Genomic DNA, 16,842 nt, shown 5'->3' with positions numbered 1-16,842 from the left:
CAATATTGAAAATGGTTTTTCAATATTGGACAATCATCCCAAAATTGTCAAAACTTTTAGTTTCAACTTTCAACCAAAAATTAAAGTTTTAAAGCACTTTTACAGTTTTTATGAAGAAAATAGTGATTGGCTAATTATTTTAAAATTCGCGCCGAGTGTGCTTGTGGTGGGCTTTTCATCTAGGATTTGAAAGTTCAATCGGTTCAATCGAATGAAAATTCAGTGTCTTTTGATCAGTTTCAATCGATTTCAATCATATAAGTTCGAAAGAAAGTTTCAGTATTTTAATGAAAACAATGAAATAGCAATTAAAGAAATAACTAGTGATTTGTTTGGTTCTTCATTGAATCTCGAGTAATATTATTATAGATTTCCTGAGAGTCGTTAGATTGAATATAACTTTTGAATCTGAAATTTAGAGTTGAATTTGTTACCTTGGATTGCTTTTATAATAAATTTTCTTAAAATAATTCACAATATTATATGAGTTTGAAATATTCGGAACCTTGTAGGTATTGAATTGTATTTGATTAAAATTGGAGATTGCTTAGATTTGAAAAATGTTACTGCAGCCGTGCATATTTATACATAAATAATGTTTGGATTCTGTGGATGTAAACGTGGGATGGTGATTCGGGGGAATAAATACGAGAGGAGGAACGGGAGAATGGTGGTACCAGCCACGACCGAGCATTCTCTGTCCTTCTCCTCAGTCGACTCCCCCTTTGAACCCCACACCTCCACAGCAACCGACTAAACCACGACAGGAGCACAGAACTGCACAGATTATTATTTCTAAGCTTTTATATGCTTATACGCTTAGACTAGCCTACCTTCAAAAATTACACATTTTTCCTCCCGCAGTTATTTAAGCTCACTTATTCTAATTCACTTCCTTTTGTGTGAAACCTGATTTCGTCGACTCATCGTGCATGCGGCAAAATTATTTTCCAAGATACATATATTTCTTCCTTTATTGTTATGTATATCCTTCATTGCCTTCATTTCAGATGAAGATTGCCCAAATATCTGAAAATTTTAAATAATTAATGCAGCTAGTACCAAATATTCTAAGCTCGGAGTAAGCGAAAATAATTACATGGTAAGGACTATAAAGGTTTCTTCGCGCATTCATATACCTGCTTTCATGAATGGAACGAACTTTTAAATGCATCTAAAAATGTGAATTAAAAAGCATTTTGAACAAATGCTTCCCAGCAAATCTAACAACTCTTTTACGTTGTGAGATGTGACAAATAACTCTTTTAACTATAACTTTTTCCAAGAAAAGAAAGATTAAAACTAATATAAGATAATCGGTGAACACAAGAAAAGATTAAATGTGGCCTAGTTCCACACAATGGAAATTTATACGTATTTCGTCCAAGGAGTTTCTTATAATGCGAAAAGAAACATTTCACAAAAAAATCGGTCCAAGTCGTATAAATAATTTATTATAAAAAATGAGAAATGTATTTTTAACACTTTTGAGTGTAAACCATTCATTTACATTTTATCAAATGCTGAGGTCAATTTATCTACATTTAATAAATCCGGTGGGTGTTACTGTGACCTTGATAGTCATACAAAAAGTAAATATGAAAAATTTAACGTTTCGAACAATTAAAGTCAAATATAAAAAATAATTCTTTTTTTCTAAATCAAATGTTTTCAATGAAATAAATATAAATATTTAATTTTCTTTCTTTATTATTAACCACCGCGCCAAAGAATAAAGAGTCCACATATTGAAGTGGAATATTTGAGTTTCGAGAGGATTTTTCCTCTTTTACAATATACTGATAACGTTTTTCAAGGTGCACGCGGTGTCAAAAAGTTTGCTGTCCTAGCTCCGATGGCAAATTTACACAAATTGATTGTTCTGCCCTTGCAAACACTATTGTTGTTGTTATTTCGAGAGGTTTGACATAGAAAAACATAAGTTGACGGCTATGATTCATTTTATTTGTGAGAAAAAATGGAATTTTCCCATCTAAGGGAAAGCAAAGCAGTTAATTTATGAGAAAACGTCGCATCATTTTCCTGCAAAGTACAACTCGCTATTCCATAAATTGAAAATGCATAAAGCAAACTTGTGTTCCTAGTGAACACATAGAATCCATCTATTCTTTTATATCTTCAGTTATTATCTTGACGTGTGTAAAATGCTGGAGAACGCATACTGATGGACATATTGAGCAAGACTTGGAAAATAAATAGACATAACTTTTATTGCAAAAAGTGTCCTAGAAATTAAAAAGCACTGAGTCTGCTCTCTTGTTTTTATGGAAAAACTTGAAAATATTTTTAAATGGTACAGACACCACGTTATTTGAATATTGAAATTATTTCAGGTGCTGTGGCTAAAAAAAATGAAGGAAAATGACAATAAAATATGTCCGATTTTCCAAGTGTAGAGAAACTAAAGCTATAAACAATAAATAAACAATATTTAGTGTCGGGTGCAAAATGCACTAAACATCTGAAGATACGCGATGAACTTGGATGGACTGCTCATCGCATCTGTTCCAGAGTGGACAGGTTTCACCTATATGATTCATCAACGCGAGTGTAAACCGGTTTTTTCGCTCAATTCTCCTCATTCATTATACAATCAAATATCTGACGAGTTGCACAATACACTGTTTTGATACTTAATTTTCTTCCAATGTCGAGACGTCCTAAACATTCTTCGAAACGTTCGAAACCTTTATACAAAATTATAAACATCAAATTAAGTAACAATAATTTAATGTGTGTTTCTCTTCAAAAATATTTGCAAACAAACGATTTGGCAATATCTCCTGTTTCCGAAATTCTTAATTATTTTCATTGCAGAGAAATATCAATAAATAAAAATCAATCTCGTTTTTTTTCCAAAATTATTTCTCTATACTTATTTTTGTTCATAAAAAATGGACTTTCTAATTCGTAAAGTGAAATTTAATCCCTCTCTATTCTTTATTGCTTTAACAAATTTTCAATTCATATATACATAACATTTGTTTTAATGCGCCAATTTTGTGGAAAAATTATTGCACTATAAAATATTTGCAATTTTATTTAAATTTTTAAGTACCTAACATTGAGTACAATTAATTTATATAAGCAATATGAATGTAATATTGTTATTATGCGTGATTAATTGTCAAATTTATTGTTTTATCGTCGACATGCTCGATTTTCAAAAATCTATTTCAAAAACAAATTTTCATTGTGTGGAAATTATTTGAGAGGCCTTTAAACTTTCATAAGTTCCGGTTTTTTAAGGCGCGGTCATCACTCGTGTTAACAATGCGCAATTTGTTAAACGGAGAACGCATTTCATGCAGTTACGCGCGAAAGTAGGGAAAGTAATATACTTGCACGATTAGACTTCGTCATCATCTCGCAAGCCACCTCTGATTTCCATAGAAATAAAAAAACCACAAAATCGAGAAATCAAACTCCTCTATGCAGTATCAAACATTAATGAAAGTCGTGCATTTCTATTTCAGCTCATCCATACATTATACCTATTGTCTAAGCTTTTTGATTAAAAGATGTCTTCCGTGTCGAAATTTAAACCCTCATGTGTATTGGTTAACAATTTTGAAAATTAAATATTTGACTTATTCGTAAGATTTATGATAACCATATACTTGATACTTTCTTATGTAAATGATAATTTTCGAAATATATATATGAGACTCGAAATTTTTTATTATTTGACAACAAAAGATTTAAAAAATCTTTTTTGAATTGAATTATAAATTGGACTCTTATGAATTGAGTTATGAACGTCACACTGCATATTTTAATGAATTACTGCAGAAGACGAATGGAAGAAAAGATCGCGGAAGTGAATTACAAGACAAATTAAAGGATTCACAACGCGCCGTGTAATTTAATTTAAAATAAAGTACATCTGCATCTAATGAACATTGAACATGTTTTTAAGAAGAGAATGATTTCCATGCAATGCATTACAATTTTTTCTCTTTCAAAAACCAATATATTCATATAATTCTATTCACAGGATAGTATTTCAAAGTCATATTAATATCCAATCTCAAGTTACATATTTTAAGAAGTTTAGACACTATTTTAGTATTTTCACATGTCTTTAGATTCGTAATGAACAACAAAGAAATTAATATAGGCTTAATAACGGCTTTCAGGTTTCGAAAGAAAATGTATTTTTTGTTTAAAAACGTTTAGTTATATTGAAAATGTACTGTTTGCTGTTTCTTTTAATAGATATTTAAGAGAAGATTAACCAATATCTCAGAGAAATAATGCCATTATGTTAATTTTTTTTTTTCGTTACACCTTTTTATCTGTTGGAATTATTTTTATTGCTTCCAACATTGTTATTTTATAATTTTTCTCACTTGGAACCTATATTTGAAGCATTGTTTAGGTTTAGAAATATGCATTCTTTTACATAAAGTGTAATGCATATTTTAGATTATAGGCACATTTTACAGTTAAAAGCCTACATGAAGTTTTTATTTCAGGGTCTGCGGGTCTTGTCTTACCAGATATGGATATTCTGTTTATTGCGGTCTTGGCTTCATTTATCGGGTGATACAATTAATCCTCATGTTTTATGGTTTCAAATAAAATGAAATAATTATTGAGATTGGGTTGAAAATCGAATTTTCCGACTTTAGTTATTGCTTTACTCGCAGGAAGAAGCAAGAAGCACAAGTTTAACAGAACAGGTGTTAAGCATCCAATAAGCATTTTTAATTAATTACAACGCTATGAATATTTCTTGAGAATAACCATATAATTTTGGAGTCGAAGAAAATACTGCAAACAAGTGGAACTAGACCAAAATAAATAAATAAGCGCTTTCTCGTGCTTCTAAAATGTTGGAGGATATACCAATTACTTTCTAACGTAGACCTTTTGTACAGACACAATATCCCGTTACCTTTTCATGTAGAATCATAACAAGTAGGCGTATATATATGTATTGTCATTTCAACATCAGATTTGCTTTGTTTGGAACAGGTTCACGCAGTCATATCACTTATCAACTATTTATTATAAATGTTAACGAGAATTCAATATGTCATGGGAACAACGCTATTAATTGTTACAATTTATATCGAAAATACTAAAACGTTCTTTTAAAAAAAGTGTCTTTTACTTCTTTATGAAAAAACGAGTTAATTCTGACGTCTTTCCTGGTGCTAATAATAAATTACTAAACATTTGTTTTTTCTACGGCAAAGAGAGAGAGAGAGAGAGAGAGATTATTTAGTCCAAAAGCGCCATACGGCAAGTGTATTGCTGATTTTAACATAACGGGTGTCAACAAAAATCTCACTTTACCGTTAAAAAGACATACGATTGTAGTTAAAGTTACTGTTCTATTAAAAGTAGCTGCGAATTTAGATAGCTTCTCATGCATTTTCCAAAGTTTCAAAGATCCAAAGTTTTTCCAATTGATGGAAGAAATATTTTATCATTTAAAAAATGCGGTGAAGAATATCAATTTGTTTGACGCGCAATAGATTTGAAAATGTATACTTAATATAAGTTTTAATAATTGTTTTAACATTTCTCGCGTCACACTGCGAGAAACCTTTATCAGTGTATAGAAGGAAGTGAAAGCAGCAGCAGCAGCAGCAGCAAAGACGTCAGATAAATGATAATGACAGTGAACGCACATAGATGTAGATATATACACGATGTGAATGCAATTTATTTCGGTGACGTTTTTACAAAGCGATATATTATTAAACAGGTCGTAGAAATGAAAATCGTCGCGGTTACGACCGATGACGGGAGATTTTCAAAACAGGATCGCCGCTGCTTTAAATTTCAATTATTATTTAACACGCGCTCTTTTAATATCAATACTCGACTGTTTTCACCTTGAAAATGGCTATAGCTGTTTCACCTGACACTCTCTTTTCCATTTATTCCATTTATTAAATCCGTTTATTCATTATTTTCATGTTCAAGTCTCAAACCGTTTGCATCTTTTATATTTAAAACAATATTAAAAAGTATAGAGCCTATAAAAGCCTAAAACTATATAGATCAAGTCAATTGTAGGACTTGAAATCATAAAATTTCAGTCAAAAATGCTTCAAATGTATAATAAAGCGGTTTTATAGTCTAAAGAGAATAGATTTGACTAATTTTTTACGGAGAGACTTTTCCCGATTGTACTAATTAAAAATAATAAAACAGAAAGAAAACTCGTCTCCCACATTTTGTAAATATATCCGCATCTGTTTATTAAATGGTTTATTGGTTTTTAATAAACTATTTTCTTGTCGGCTTGAGCACAACGTGATTTTGACCCAGAGACTGAGTAATGGGAAGTGAAAAGGAACTACAGCGAGTCAGTGACTTTATGAGAGTGGGTGTTTCGTGGTACAAAAATCTTATCTCTCTCGCCAACGTGAGAACTGTTTGTAATCACAATCTACTGAAAACAGATTTCAAGAATGTGGGTCTTATTTTTAATTATATTAGCACGTTTCTCACTTTTTAAACTACTCGCCTCTAAATCAGACACTTTGACTATAATGAAATATGATTGATTCAAATAAATTGGCGTTTTGACTATAATTCTTATAGTCAAAAGCTACTAATTGATTCAACCACTATAATTCCTTTGTTAAAACCACTATTTGAACTAAGAAGGCGTTTACTCATAAAGATAATGTAGCTTTAACAAAATAATTACTATTTTTCTACTGCCAGTTTTTTGACGAAGAAATTAGTCAAAACGCTCGAACGAATCGAAATCGTCTATTGCTTTTTGTTAATAAAATAATAAATTTTATAAAAACACACGTGCTCATTTATATGTATTCACCTTTCCTAGCAGTAGACAACAAATAGACCAGATAACACGTAATCATGCAGCAATCTTCAAACGTGCAACTCTTAGGGGAGAAACTCAATAAATGATCAGCCGGTTTGAATAGACCGCCGTCGCCGTCGCCGTCGCCGTCGCCGTTACCGCGCCGTTCAGTAGGTTGAGCATACGAGTTGACAAGACCGGAGCATGCGAAAGCGACCCCCTTGCAGTCTAGCTAATTTCCATAGGAAAGACCACAAATGATTATCATCGGTGGGTTGTATGCAAATTATTTTCAAAATCAGGTCCATATAATTAAACATAATTCAAAACGGGACCGCTTATAAATATGTGTCTACAATATTTAAAAGTTAGGTACATGAATAACAAACCTGCATTAATATTTGCCATGAATTGTTAATAGTATCAATAATAATTATAACTTAATAATAAAATAAATTAGTTTCTTTTAAATTAATAAAACGTCAGTTGTTTTCAATGTTGAAATATTAAAAAATTTTGTTGAAATTATAAAAATATTAGCAAAAATCACAAAAATGAGTCTCGTTGATAAGATTTAGTTGGACTGGGGATATAGAATTTACTTGACCGGAATGTTGCAAACCTGCAATCACTTGCAATTGTAACACTAAAGCACTAAAGCCAAAGTGCCCTTGACCGAAAAGTAAAACTACAGCCCTGGACGTCACAGGCCTCTACGTTCAACATGGCCACCTGAAGTGTAGCAGACGATTCAGGTGGCATGTCAAACTTGTAAATAAACACAATTTTTATCTTCAATTATGAGTGAAAGGGTGCAAAAGGATCGCTCCGAAAATTCCGATATTAACGAAGATGCAGTGGATCCGCGAGTGCAGGTAATTGTCACTCCATTTACTGTCAATCATCTTCGCCTCCCACACCTGTCACTTATTCTGTCTTACATTCAATTCTATTTTGTCAATATATGTATGTATGCATGTACCTATATCGATAAGTACTTTTTTCATCTTTTACCCTTCCAACTGGGCCTTATTACATTTTTTTTGCACTTTAAATGATTAAAATGATTAAAAATTGCGAAAATTTTAATAAAATCAATTTTTTGTTTACATGTATATATATGCAAATGTTTAATAAATGGGACATTTTTGATCAAATGTCTAGCTGGGAAATCAAAAGTTATTATGGTATTGGTTTTAAACTTTCGTGAACTGACCCAAATATAATTACAGCAACAATTCTTTTAAACAAGTGACTCTCATTTTCATTTTAAAGACAATCATTCAAATTTTATTGTATTGTCTTTCGTCTCTTTTCTTGTGATCGTGGATATGTTATATTACATATGTTTAAATTAAAAATACGAAGAATTTTTCAAGATCTTTACAATAACATGTTTTCCATATTTAATTTAAAATGTACAAAAAGATTTTCTCAACGTTTTGTTACTTTGCTGAAAACATTACATTTTCGAAAACTGAACTTTATTATGTTTATGTTTAAAAGGTACGTTATATTTTTAATATTATTTAACACTTCAACTTTATATCGGTTCATTTTTTGCCCGAAGAATTAAATTTTGATGAATGCAATATTTGTCATTATCAAGAAAAATATTATTCAAGTTTGAGGTGCTTTTTGCACAGAAAGACTTAACCGGCCTACTATGTCACACTATATTACAGTTCAATTTCAAAATAACAATTTTGTATTTTTTTAACATTAATTTCATTAAATAATACAAACTTTATTTCATGTCGAAAATAGAACCTAATTACTTTAGACTATTTTCGAAGGAAGTAAAGAGATCCCGTCTCACCTACCCCCGTTTCTATATGACGTAGAACGTAACATTTCTTTGTTACGTATATTCAAAGTTTTACGAGATCGGACGCGCGCTCTGTTTATTGTCCATTTAATGTTACGTTGAATCGAAACTAATTTCGACAAATGGAAATAGCAAAGTCAATATTGGAAAGAGGACTGCGAACCAAATATTCGCTTTGAAAATTATTTAAACAAATGGGAAGATTAGAGATCATTTTTTCGAATACGAAAAATTTCTTATTACTATTTTTGTATTTCAGATCGAACTCGAAAGACTCAATACAGCCACAGACGATATCAACAAACTGGAAGTTGATTTGGACGTAAGTTTACTTAATGAGCCTTAATGTCTTTAATTGTAGTGCTTAATGTAAAGGCTAACATTTAATTCTAGGAGGCTCGAGCGACATTTCGAGAATTATTATGTGAGTCGACATTAAAAATTGACAACCTCACGAAAAAGTTGAGCGACTGTATAGAAAAATCAAAACCGTATTACGATGCCAGATTTAAAGCCAAAGAGGTAAAGGGCTTTTTATATTCATAACTGGATTTCTAACAGCCAAAGAGTTAAAAAAGAACGTCCTTAATACTTTCACAGTTTTCTTATGATTTTCTCTAATATTCTTTATTTAAAAATAACAATAGGCCTTGACGGAAACACAAAGAGCGGCAATAAGATTCGAGAGAGCGAATAGTCAACACGCGGCAGCTAAGGAAATGGTTTATTTGGCCGAAGAGGGCCTCAAGACTGAGGGACGATGTTTCGATCATGCATGGCAGGTGAGGATTTCTTTTGTAATTAAATTTTAGAGAAGATAATATTGTTTAATTTTAATTTAACTGAAAAAATGCTTTTAGGAAATGTTGAACCACGCGACATTCAGAGTAAACGAATCAGAGCACGAGAGGGCCATATCGGAAGCCGAACACCGTCGAACGACTGCTTTGTACCACACTGCTGAATACGAGGTTCAACGTCTTCAGCGAGAATTGAGACGAGCGATCGCGAAATCTAGGTACGACTTAGCGGACACATTTTCTTTATTCTTGATGTTTTCTTCAATATTTACTTGCATGATCGATGTTCCAATTAGCTTGTTAAATAAAGTTACCGAATTAGCCTCCCTGTTTCTGGCACTATGTATTATAGCAGGGAATACTTTTACTTAGAATCGAAATATATTGCTAGATTATTTTTACTTTCTAGTGCACAGAATTTAAACTATTTTCTCAAAACTCAAACGTTTCTTACTTTTTGAACAATCTTCTCCCCCTTTTTTTTTTGCAAAATTTTAAACTTTTTTCGAGTAGTTGGTAAAATGTTTTTCCGATTGTGTTTATGCTGGCAGTATGGGTGCACGCCGAAGCTTGCTTCTGATAAACAATATCGCCTACAGGCACAACTTGCTCATCTTGTAAGTAGAATAGATTTTATTATTTTAAGCATGATTTTTGTTTTCATTTTTTTTCCACTCACGTCTACATTTCCGTAAATAGAAATTGTCTTTTCCAAAAGAATTCCTTTAGTGGACTGATTTTTTAGATGTACTTAGTTTTTTAATCTGCAACACTCCAATTGTCAAAGTAAGTTACAATTAATAATCTCTTACTTTTAGAAAATTTAAATACAAAACAATATTTGAAATAGTGGAAAAGTTTGTTTCAATTTTAAATCATTATTATTCTTACATAACAATGTTTTTCACCAAGTTTGGAGGAAAATTCTCGGCCATTACTGCAAACTTCCTGAAACACATACGTGGGACCTTTCATTATTTGGGAAGAATTTAATGGTTTGAACGTTTCCCTCAGACGATACTTCGAAACGAAAGCTCACTTTAACCAGATGCTAGAGGAGCAAAAGACTAGAGTCAGTGTGTTGGAGAGATCAGTAGGGGACGCAAAAATGACGTACGCTGACGCTCTGAGAAATCTGGAGAAAATAAGTGACGAAATTCACAGAGTATGTGTTTCCTTCTGATTCCATTGATTTTCATTGTTGGTGTTTGGTAAAGCGACTTTTCGTTTTCAGACAAGAAAATACGATAATGGGAAGCAAACCGAGTCGCAAGAGAACTGTGTCAATCAGACGAACACTCCCACGGATTCTAGCTTCACAGGCTCACCGGACAGTACGGACTACACGAGCGACGAGTATCTTCGACTGCCTGACAAGATCTCTTCCCAGTCTTCATACACTCTTCCAGCGAAAGTGAGTATTTTTCATCTTCCCCGAAAAAACATGATTCATACGCAATTCACTGAGCGAAATTTGCAAAATGATTGCAAAATGATTGCAAAATGATATTTCAGATTGAGAGGGAAACTTCGTCGGGATACCTGGGCCTCTGCAAGTTGAGTCTCTCCTCCACGGAGCCGAGGCGCTACATAAAGAGGGATCGCCCGCAAAGTATCGCGGCGACCGACGCCAAACACATTTTCCAAATGCAGAACGAAGGCAGCGCCTCGAGTCCGCGCCGCAAGGAAGTCGCGAACGTCGTTTCTCCCATCGAGAAGAAAGTGAAGATATCGTCTCCGAAGAAGGAGCTGAATCCCGAAAATGGAGAGGAGTGGACCGAGATCAGTCTGAACAACTCGCCCGAGGAGAACTATTACAATGAAGCCTTCTCGGACGAAGAGGAACAAATCCCGTACAAAAGACTTCCCGTGGACTTGAGTCCCGATGGAGAGACGGCCGAGCGCTCCGGAGAGAAGAAGAGGAGCAAACTAGTCACGCAAAAGTCCCTTCCGTCGATGCCAAAGGCGAATGAGGTCTCTCTCAGTGAGGAAATAAAGGCCGAGGTCACCAGAAGTCCCTCTATGAAAAGCAGAAGCAAAGTCGACAACAGGATTGCCAATTGGATATCGAGGAGTTCCGTTGCTGACGAAGCGAGCGGAAGTAGTTCCGGTGAGTGTTCCTCGTCTAATTTAAGCCGCAGAGTTTGAATACAAAAATGAATTATATTTTGTTGAATTTCTAGCAAATTCTAGTCGACGTCAGTCTTTAGATATGCTTTGGAATACTGGAACAGGAGAAAAAGTGAAGGAACTCTTAAGTCACGGGATGATGATGTTGAACATATCCAGCCTCACTGACAGACGTTGCAGTGAACCAAGAACTGTGGACAACAATGAAAGATCCGACAAAACTGAACTCAAAGGAAAGAAAGTTCCAAGTCCGTTGGAAAAAACCATGAGCTACCTCAATGCAGATGAAGAAATTTCAGATAGCGAAAGCTTAGCGAGGTAATTATTCTGTATTCTCAAAATCAATTTTCTTTTACTGTAAAAAATATTATACCAACTCTAGTGAAGGAAGAATCGATTTCACTCTAAATGTGTCAATTTATGGAGCAATGAATTTGCACATAATTATTCTGCCCGTTTATTTACTATTGATATTAATTAATATAGTGTGGAAATGCTGACAGAGGATCAAATCTTGTCGCTAATGATGGAACCAGACATGAATCAAGTCTGTCAAGAGATTCTAGGAACACCCCTCGTTGAAGTGTGTCCCCTTTTACAGCAACTTCAACAGCAATAAGGAAAAAATACCAAGTGTTCAAAATCATCGTCTGATACACGGTCGGCTATTAGAAAACCACTTCATTTTCTTAAATTATGTTTCTTTCTATCAGTCTTTAGTTTTTGATTCTTGTTTTATTTAAATTCATCAATTATTATTACACCATTATAATATGTTGTTACAAAATATTTATATGTTGAATAATTTAGAAAGAGAATTTATTTAAAAATTTAATATTTAAAGAGAATATTTATTTACATTTTGTTTCCCTATTCACGTGTAATTTGTCACACAGAAATGACGAGACCATTAATTTTATCGATAAATTTTTCCTTTTCATGTTTTTGACGTTTAGTATTTTTAATACATTTTTGGAAGCAGAACATTCAAAAAGTCATTTATGTGAAAGAATTAAATTACAAAAAGATGTTTTGATATCTCGTCGCGTTTAAACAAAAGCTATTCCATGTACTAATTTATTTAGTGTATTTTTATTGAAAGATTGTAAAAATGGAGTGAATGTTATGTTTTTCGCAGAAAAACGTGTTTATTGTTGTACAGCTGCGCTAGAATTTTGACGCGTTATCTCTCGAAAAATATTTAGAAAATTATCAAGAGTTCTCATCATATAATTGAGATCATGTCTGAAATTTCTCGCATATATATGCATATAGTCTTTAAATTTTCTTGAGTTTATAACTTTATTTGTAAAAGCTTCTTACTTGTGCAGTGAGAATCTTGTAAAATATTAGGAACTTTCAAATGATTCTACATTCTGTGATGAAATCTTGGACGATTTAATCAAATTTTTAATTTTTTAAATTTATTACATTTATTTACCTACGTTTTTTGTTAAAAACGAAATAATTTTATTTCCACATGTGTATAGGTATTAGTTTTCTAGTCAATTTTTTGAAACTTGAAATGAATTGAGAAATTTTTCAGATTGTATTTATAAATATACATATTGTGATTATTTACAAATGGTGCGTCGATTTATCTTAGAGAATTTAATTTATAATTTACTTTTGTGTAAGGTGAAATTTTTATAATAGAAAATAATCGAGAGAGTGCGAATTAAATGCCAATTAATTCACACTCTGTCACGTCTTTTAATTTGTTTCTCTTATAATTTGAAGAGATCGATTTTTAGTACAATTATTAACTATAAGTAGTTGAAGCGTATTGCTCTAGAAATATAGTGCTTCTGCACCAAGATTTTAAAGATTAACAATAAAACTTATTCGTAAATGAATAATTATTATTACCTTCATATAAAGTTCATTCATAATTCACATGTTCTCGCTTAACTGGCTGCTATTAGATAAATTTGAGGAAGACTAATTTTTATTTTCAAAAATGTACGGGTAAAAAATTTAGTACATGGAGAAAAGAAATCGTAATTGATCAGAACAGGTATTTTGCTTTTTAAAAAAATAATTATAGTTTTACCCAAATAGAGAATTTTCATCAATTTGCTTGATGTACAAATAATAAAACATCTAATTTCTCGCTGAACGATTCTCTTTTCTCCTAAATGTTACTTGTGAAAGTCAAACTTTACGAAATGAATATTTTTTTATGAGAAAAAACATTTCTTTTCCTATTTTTCGAAACTCCATAAACTTATTCCTTTTACAGTGATGTAAAATACATGTAATATATAGAATAAATTGTCATTTATGAAAAATAAATTACTCACTGCTTCAATTTTGTTACAATAAAAATTGAGTAAGTTCCCCCACGATTTAAATGAGACATGCAAAATGTTATTTCTTTCATCAAAGCTTTTAAAGTAAAATAGAAAAATACTTTTAGATTTACCTTTTCTTTCCATAAATTAATATCATAGTTGAAAGTAGTTTTCATTTAAAACTTGTAATAAACAATTCAGAAGTAAAAAAAATTACGTTTTATATAAAATTATGTTTAGAGAAATTAAAAACAGAACACATGCACACAAACTAATATTTAATTTCTCAAGATTTAACTTTTACTCCCCCTCTCTCTTATTGCACTTTGCATGTTCAGACTTGAATTCAATATATATATATACAATGATATATAAGTAAACTTGCTCTAACCTCAAAAGTCCAACGGCCTACCTGCATTGAATTGAATACGCCTCTGTTATATACTTGTGTTTATGGATTTTTCGAAATTGCAAACACTTGAGATTTATCTGTCAAAGTTAACAAAACACTTCTAGTTGACGAAATATCTGTAGTAATAGAAGAAGAATTTATCGTATTGTCAGCACTCAAATGAAATGTTCAAGTTCTTTGTTGCCACTGCAATAGCAATCTAACCTAAAAAAATGTCCGACTCTGAAGTAACTTTACAGCATTTTTATGTTTTCAATAGTACATACGCTGAAAAAGAAGGGGAGGTAAACTCAAAAATTTTATTAACAATTAAATGATCTTAAACATTTTTCACTCTCAAATTTATAATAAAGTAAAGTTTATAATTGTGCAAAATTGTCTCTCATTCACTTTATTCATTGCCTGTTTTGTTCTTTTTCCGAAACAAACTTATAGTAAATAATGTTAACTTGAGATTTAATTAATTCAATTAATTATTTATTTTTTAGGAGAAGAATAAAATTTTGTACTATCATCCACCAAAAACGGATGTTGATACGCAGATAAAAAATATAGGCCTTAGTGAGGCAATTATTAAATTTACTGAGTAAGTAATTATCAACAATATCTTTGACATATTCAACAGGATTTTAAAGTGTATTCTAAAGAGATGTTATTGCCCTTGACAACTTGTTGTCTCAAGCTATATCCATCATGTTTAGTTAATTGTTAATTAATTGTTAATCTTGTTAATTTACAGATCATTTAATCCTGGACAAAAATGCGATTATTGTCACACACAAAAAACTCGGCAAGTTTATTATCAGCCAGAGCCAGAATTTTGGATGGTGATGGTAAGTGTTTGCGATTCTTCTTCTGTTCTGTATCATAGAAAATGTGTATTTTTATTTAATTCATGGAAGGTACACAAAGTGAATTTAAATTAAATGTTTAAATGGTAGACTGTAGGGGTGCCTTTTGTAATGAAAGAAAAAGACGGAAACAAATATCCAGAATATCAATATGATGAAGTTTCAAGCAGTGTTTGTCAAGCGATTCTCAAGCAAACGTATGCAATATTCCGCCTTTTTATGGGTTCGTTTGAGACGATATTAAATGAACCTGATTGTGGCTCTGTAATTTTGTTGAAACACAAGCTCGATCATTTTTATTCATGGGTAAGTACCTACAGTATGTTTAGGAGATAAAATGAGAGTGTCGAATTTTTATTTTTATGTATTCCATATTTTGTCAGATTGTTAAATTTAAAAATTTTCTCTACTTTCAGTATTTATTATCGTTGAAGTTGAACAATAGTGATATTCTTGACATTTTCCAAGGACTTCAGTTTCTTCCTCTGGATAAAGCGACTTTTTTGCGAGTCCAGTGCTTTATGAATTTGTTGGAGGCGACGTTTCCGCTAGTTAAATACACTGCATTCCTGTATAATGATCAACTTGTCTGGTTAGTCAAATGAGTGATTATCGATTAATTTGCAAACTGTTGGAAAATAAATGAAACGTTGTCATTCCCCAGGAGTGGACTCGAACCGGACGATATGCGAGTTGTGTATAATTACTTAGTGAGCACTCTTTTGCCCGCCTATCTCGAAAAGGAGTTGGAAGGAGGTTCAATACCGAGAAATTCCTCTTCTGCATTTACAGCAGCTCATTATGGAAAGTTAGTACTATTCCTTGAAAATGAAATAATTAAATTTGACGAGAACTTTATTCGTATATAAATTTTAGATTCGTAACAGGACCATCGAGTGTGAATGACGTGAAGAAGTTGCCAAAGGTCTTTATTAATTACTCGACGAAACCAGTTTCGTTGTATTTAATTGTTTATCGAGCACTCAGCGCCACCGTCTGCTTATTTGTGGACAGCAAGACGAGTCCTCTTCCCGAGTTTTATAAAAGTCTGGATGCATTTCTGGGACCACAATTGACAACTTTAGTTAGCTCTGTTGCCGATCAATGTGCAAAACATGTGGCAATCAGTTCGGAGTCGAATCCAAAGTATCTGTATTTTAATAAACTCAATCTAGCCTATAAAAGTACCATTCACTTTGATAATCGTCGCTGCTCAAATGTGTTAACAACTCCTGAAGTTTTGAGGATAATCACGGATATTAATAGCGATGCAAACAGGTATTTAATCAAATCTTTATTATTGCAAGTGGATACCTAATTTAATGTTCAATTAGACTTTATATTCGCAGAATGAATGAAACTGGCGAGGTTGTTATAAAGACGATGAGCGATTATTGGATTGTAGGAAAAGTTTCAAATTTAAGAGAATTTTATGTCGTTCTTCAGCAGAAGAACGCCAGTATTATTGAAATTGACGGTAAATTAAAAAAAACTAATACCTTATGTGATGAGAATGTAAAAATGATTTTCCAATAATTTTCTTTTAATTTTCAGATGAAGTTAAAAGACTATGTGAACAACAATTGAAAAGTATCTTCTTCGATTAGTCTTGAAATTTGCAATAAGAAATATAAATATTCAAATTTATATTTTCTCTTGATACATTTTTGAAGTTGGAAACAAAAATTAGAGAAGAATTTGTTGGACTTTTAC

At 32.1% G+C, this 16,842-nt stretch overlaps 3 protein-coding genes across 8 annotated transcripts in view; 2 read left to right on the top strand and 1 right to left on the bottom strand.

Moving 5' to 3' along the window:
• LOC122500789 (PTB domain-containing engulfment adapter protein 1-like) overlaps positions 1-14,456 on the bottom strand; it is a 31,565-nt gene extending 17,109 nt beyond the window's left edge. The window contains exons 1-2 of one of the 4 annotated variants that reach the window (XM_043609884.1): positions 14,258-14,456; positions 834-1,029 (exon numbers count right to left, since the gene is read on the bottom strand). The gene's annotated coding sequence lies outside the window, so the exon portion shown is untranslated. Of the gene's footprint in view, positions 1-833; positions 1,030-13,997; positions 14,147-14,257 lie in introns of those variants that run through there. The other 3 variants (XM_043609885.1, XM_043609886.1, XM_043609888.1) reach the window with 3 other exon arrangements.
• Positions 7,302-12,407, top strand: LOC122500786. Of its 2 annotated transcripts, XM_043609877.1 has the most exons (11): positions 7,303-7,689; positions 8,902-8,964; positions 9,036-9,164; positions 9,290-9,424; positions 9,503-9,660; positions 9,994-10,059; positions 10,457-10,607; positions 10,677-10,856; positions 10,958-11,552; positions 11,626-11,890; positions 12,059-12,407. In XM_043609877.1, exons 1-11 carry the CDS (start codon positions 7,615-7,617, stop codon positions 12,189-12,191), a joined length of 1,950 nt encoding a protein of 649 aa, XP_043465812.1. In that variant the 5' UTR covers positions 7,303-7,614; the 3' UTR covers positions 12,192-12,407. The 2 variants fall into 2 exon arrangements, with proteins under 2 accessions (XP_043465813.1, XP_043465812.1); XM_043609878.1 differs by lacking the exon at positions 9,994-10,059 and having other exon boundaries at positions 7,302-7,689.
• On the top strand, positions 14,421-16,801 carry LOC122500790 (vacuolar fusion protein CCZ1 homolog). 2 transcript variants are annotated; one of them, XM_043609890.1, is made up of 9 exons: positions 14,421-14,562; positions 14,767-14,864; positions 15,018-15,111; positions 15,220-15,435; positions 15,546-15,721; positions 15,794-15,937; positions 16,006-16,407; positions 16,479-16,606; positions 16,684-16,801. In XM_043609890.1, the coding sequence occupies exons 1-9, from the start codon at positions 14,491-14,493 to the stop codon at positions 16,734-16,736; spliced, it is 1,383 nt and encodes a 460-aa protein (XP_043465825.1). In that variant the 5' UTR covers positions 14,421-14,490; the 3' UTR covers positions 16,737-16,801. The 2 variants fall into 2 exon arrangements, with proteins under 2 accessions (XP_043465825.1, XP_043465824.1); XM_043609889.1 differs by having other exon boundaries at positions 16,464-16,606.
• The last annotated feature ends 41 nt before the right edge of the window (positions 16,802-16,842 follow it).

Source organism: Leptopilina heterotoma, unplaced genomic scaffold (assembly GCF_015476425.1).
Source record: "Leptopilina heterotoma isolate Lh14 unplaced genomic scaffold, ASM1547642v1 Lhet_191, whole genome shotgun sequence".
Taxonomy (NCBI): Eukaryota; Metazoa; Arthropoda; class Insecta; order Hymenoptera; family Figitidae; genus Leptopilina; species Leptopilina heterotoma.
The sequence above is the reverse complement of the archived record's forward strand: the minus strand, read 5'-3'. Positions and strand labels throughout refer to the sequence as shown.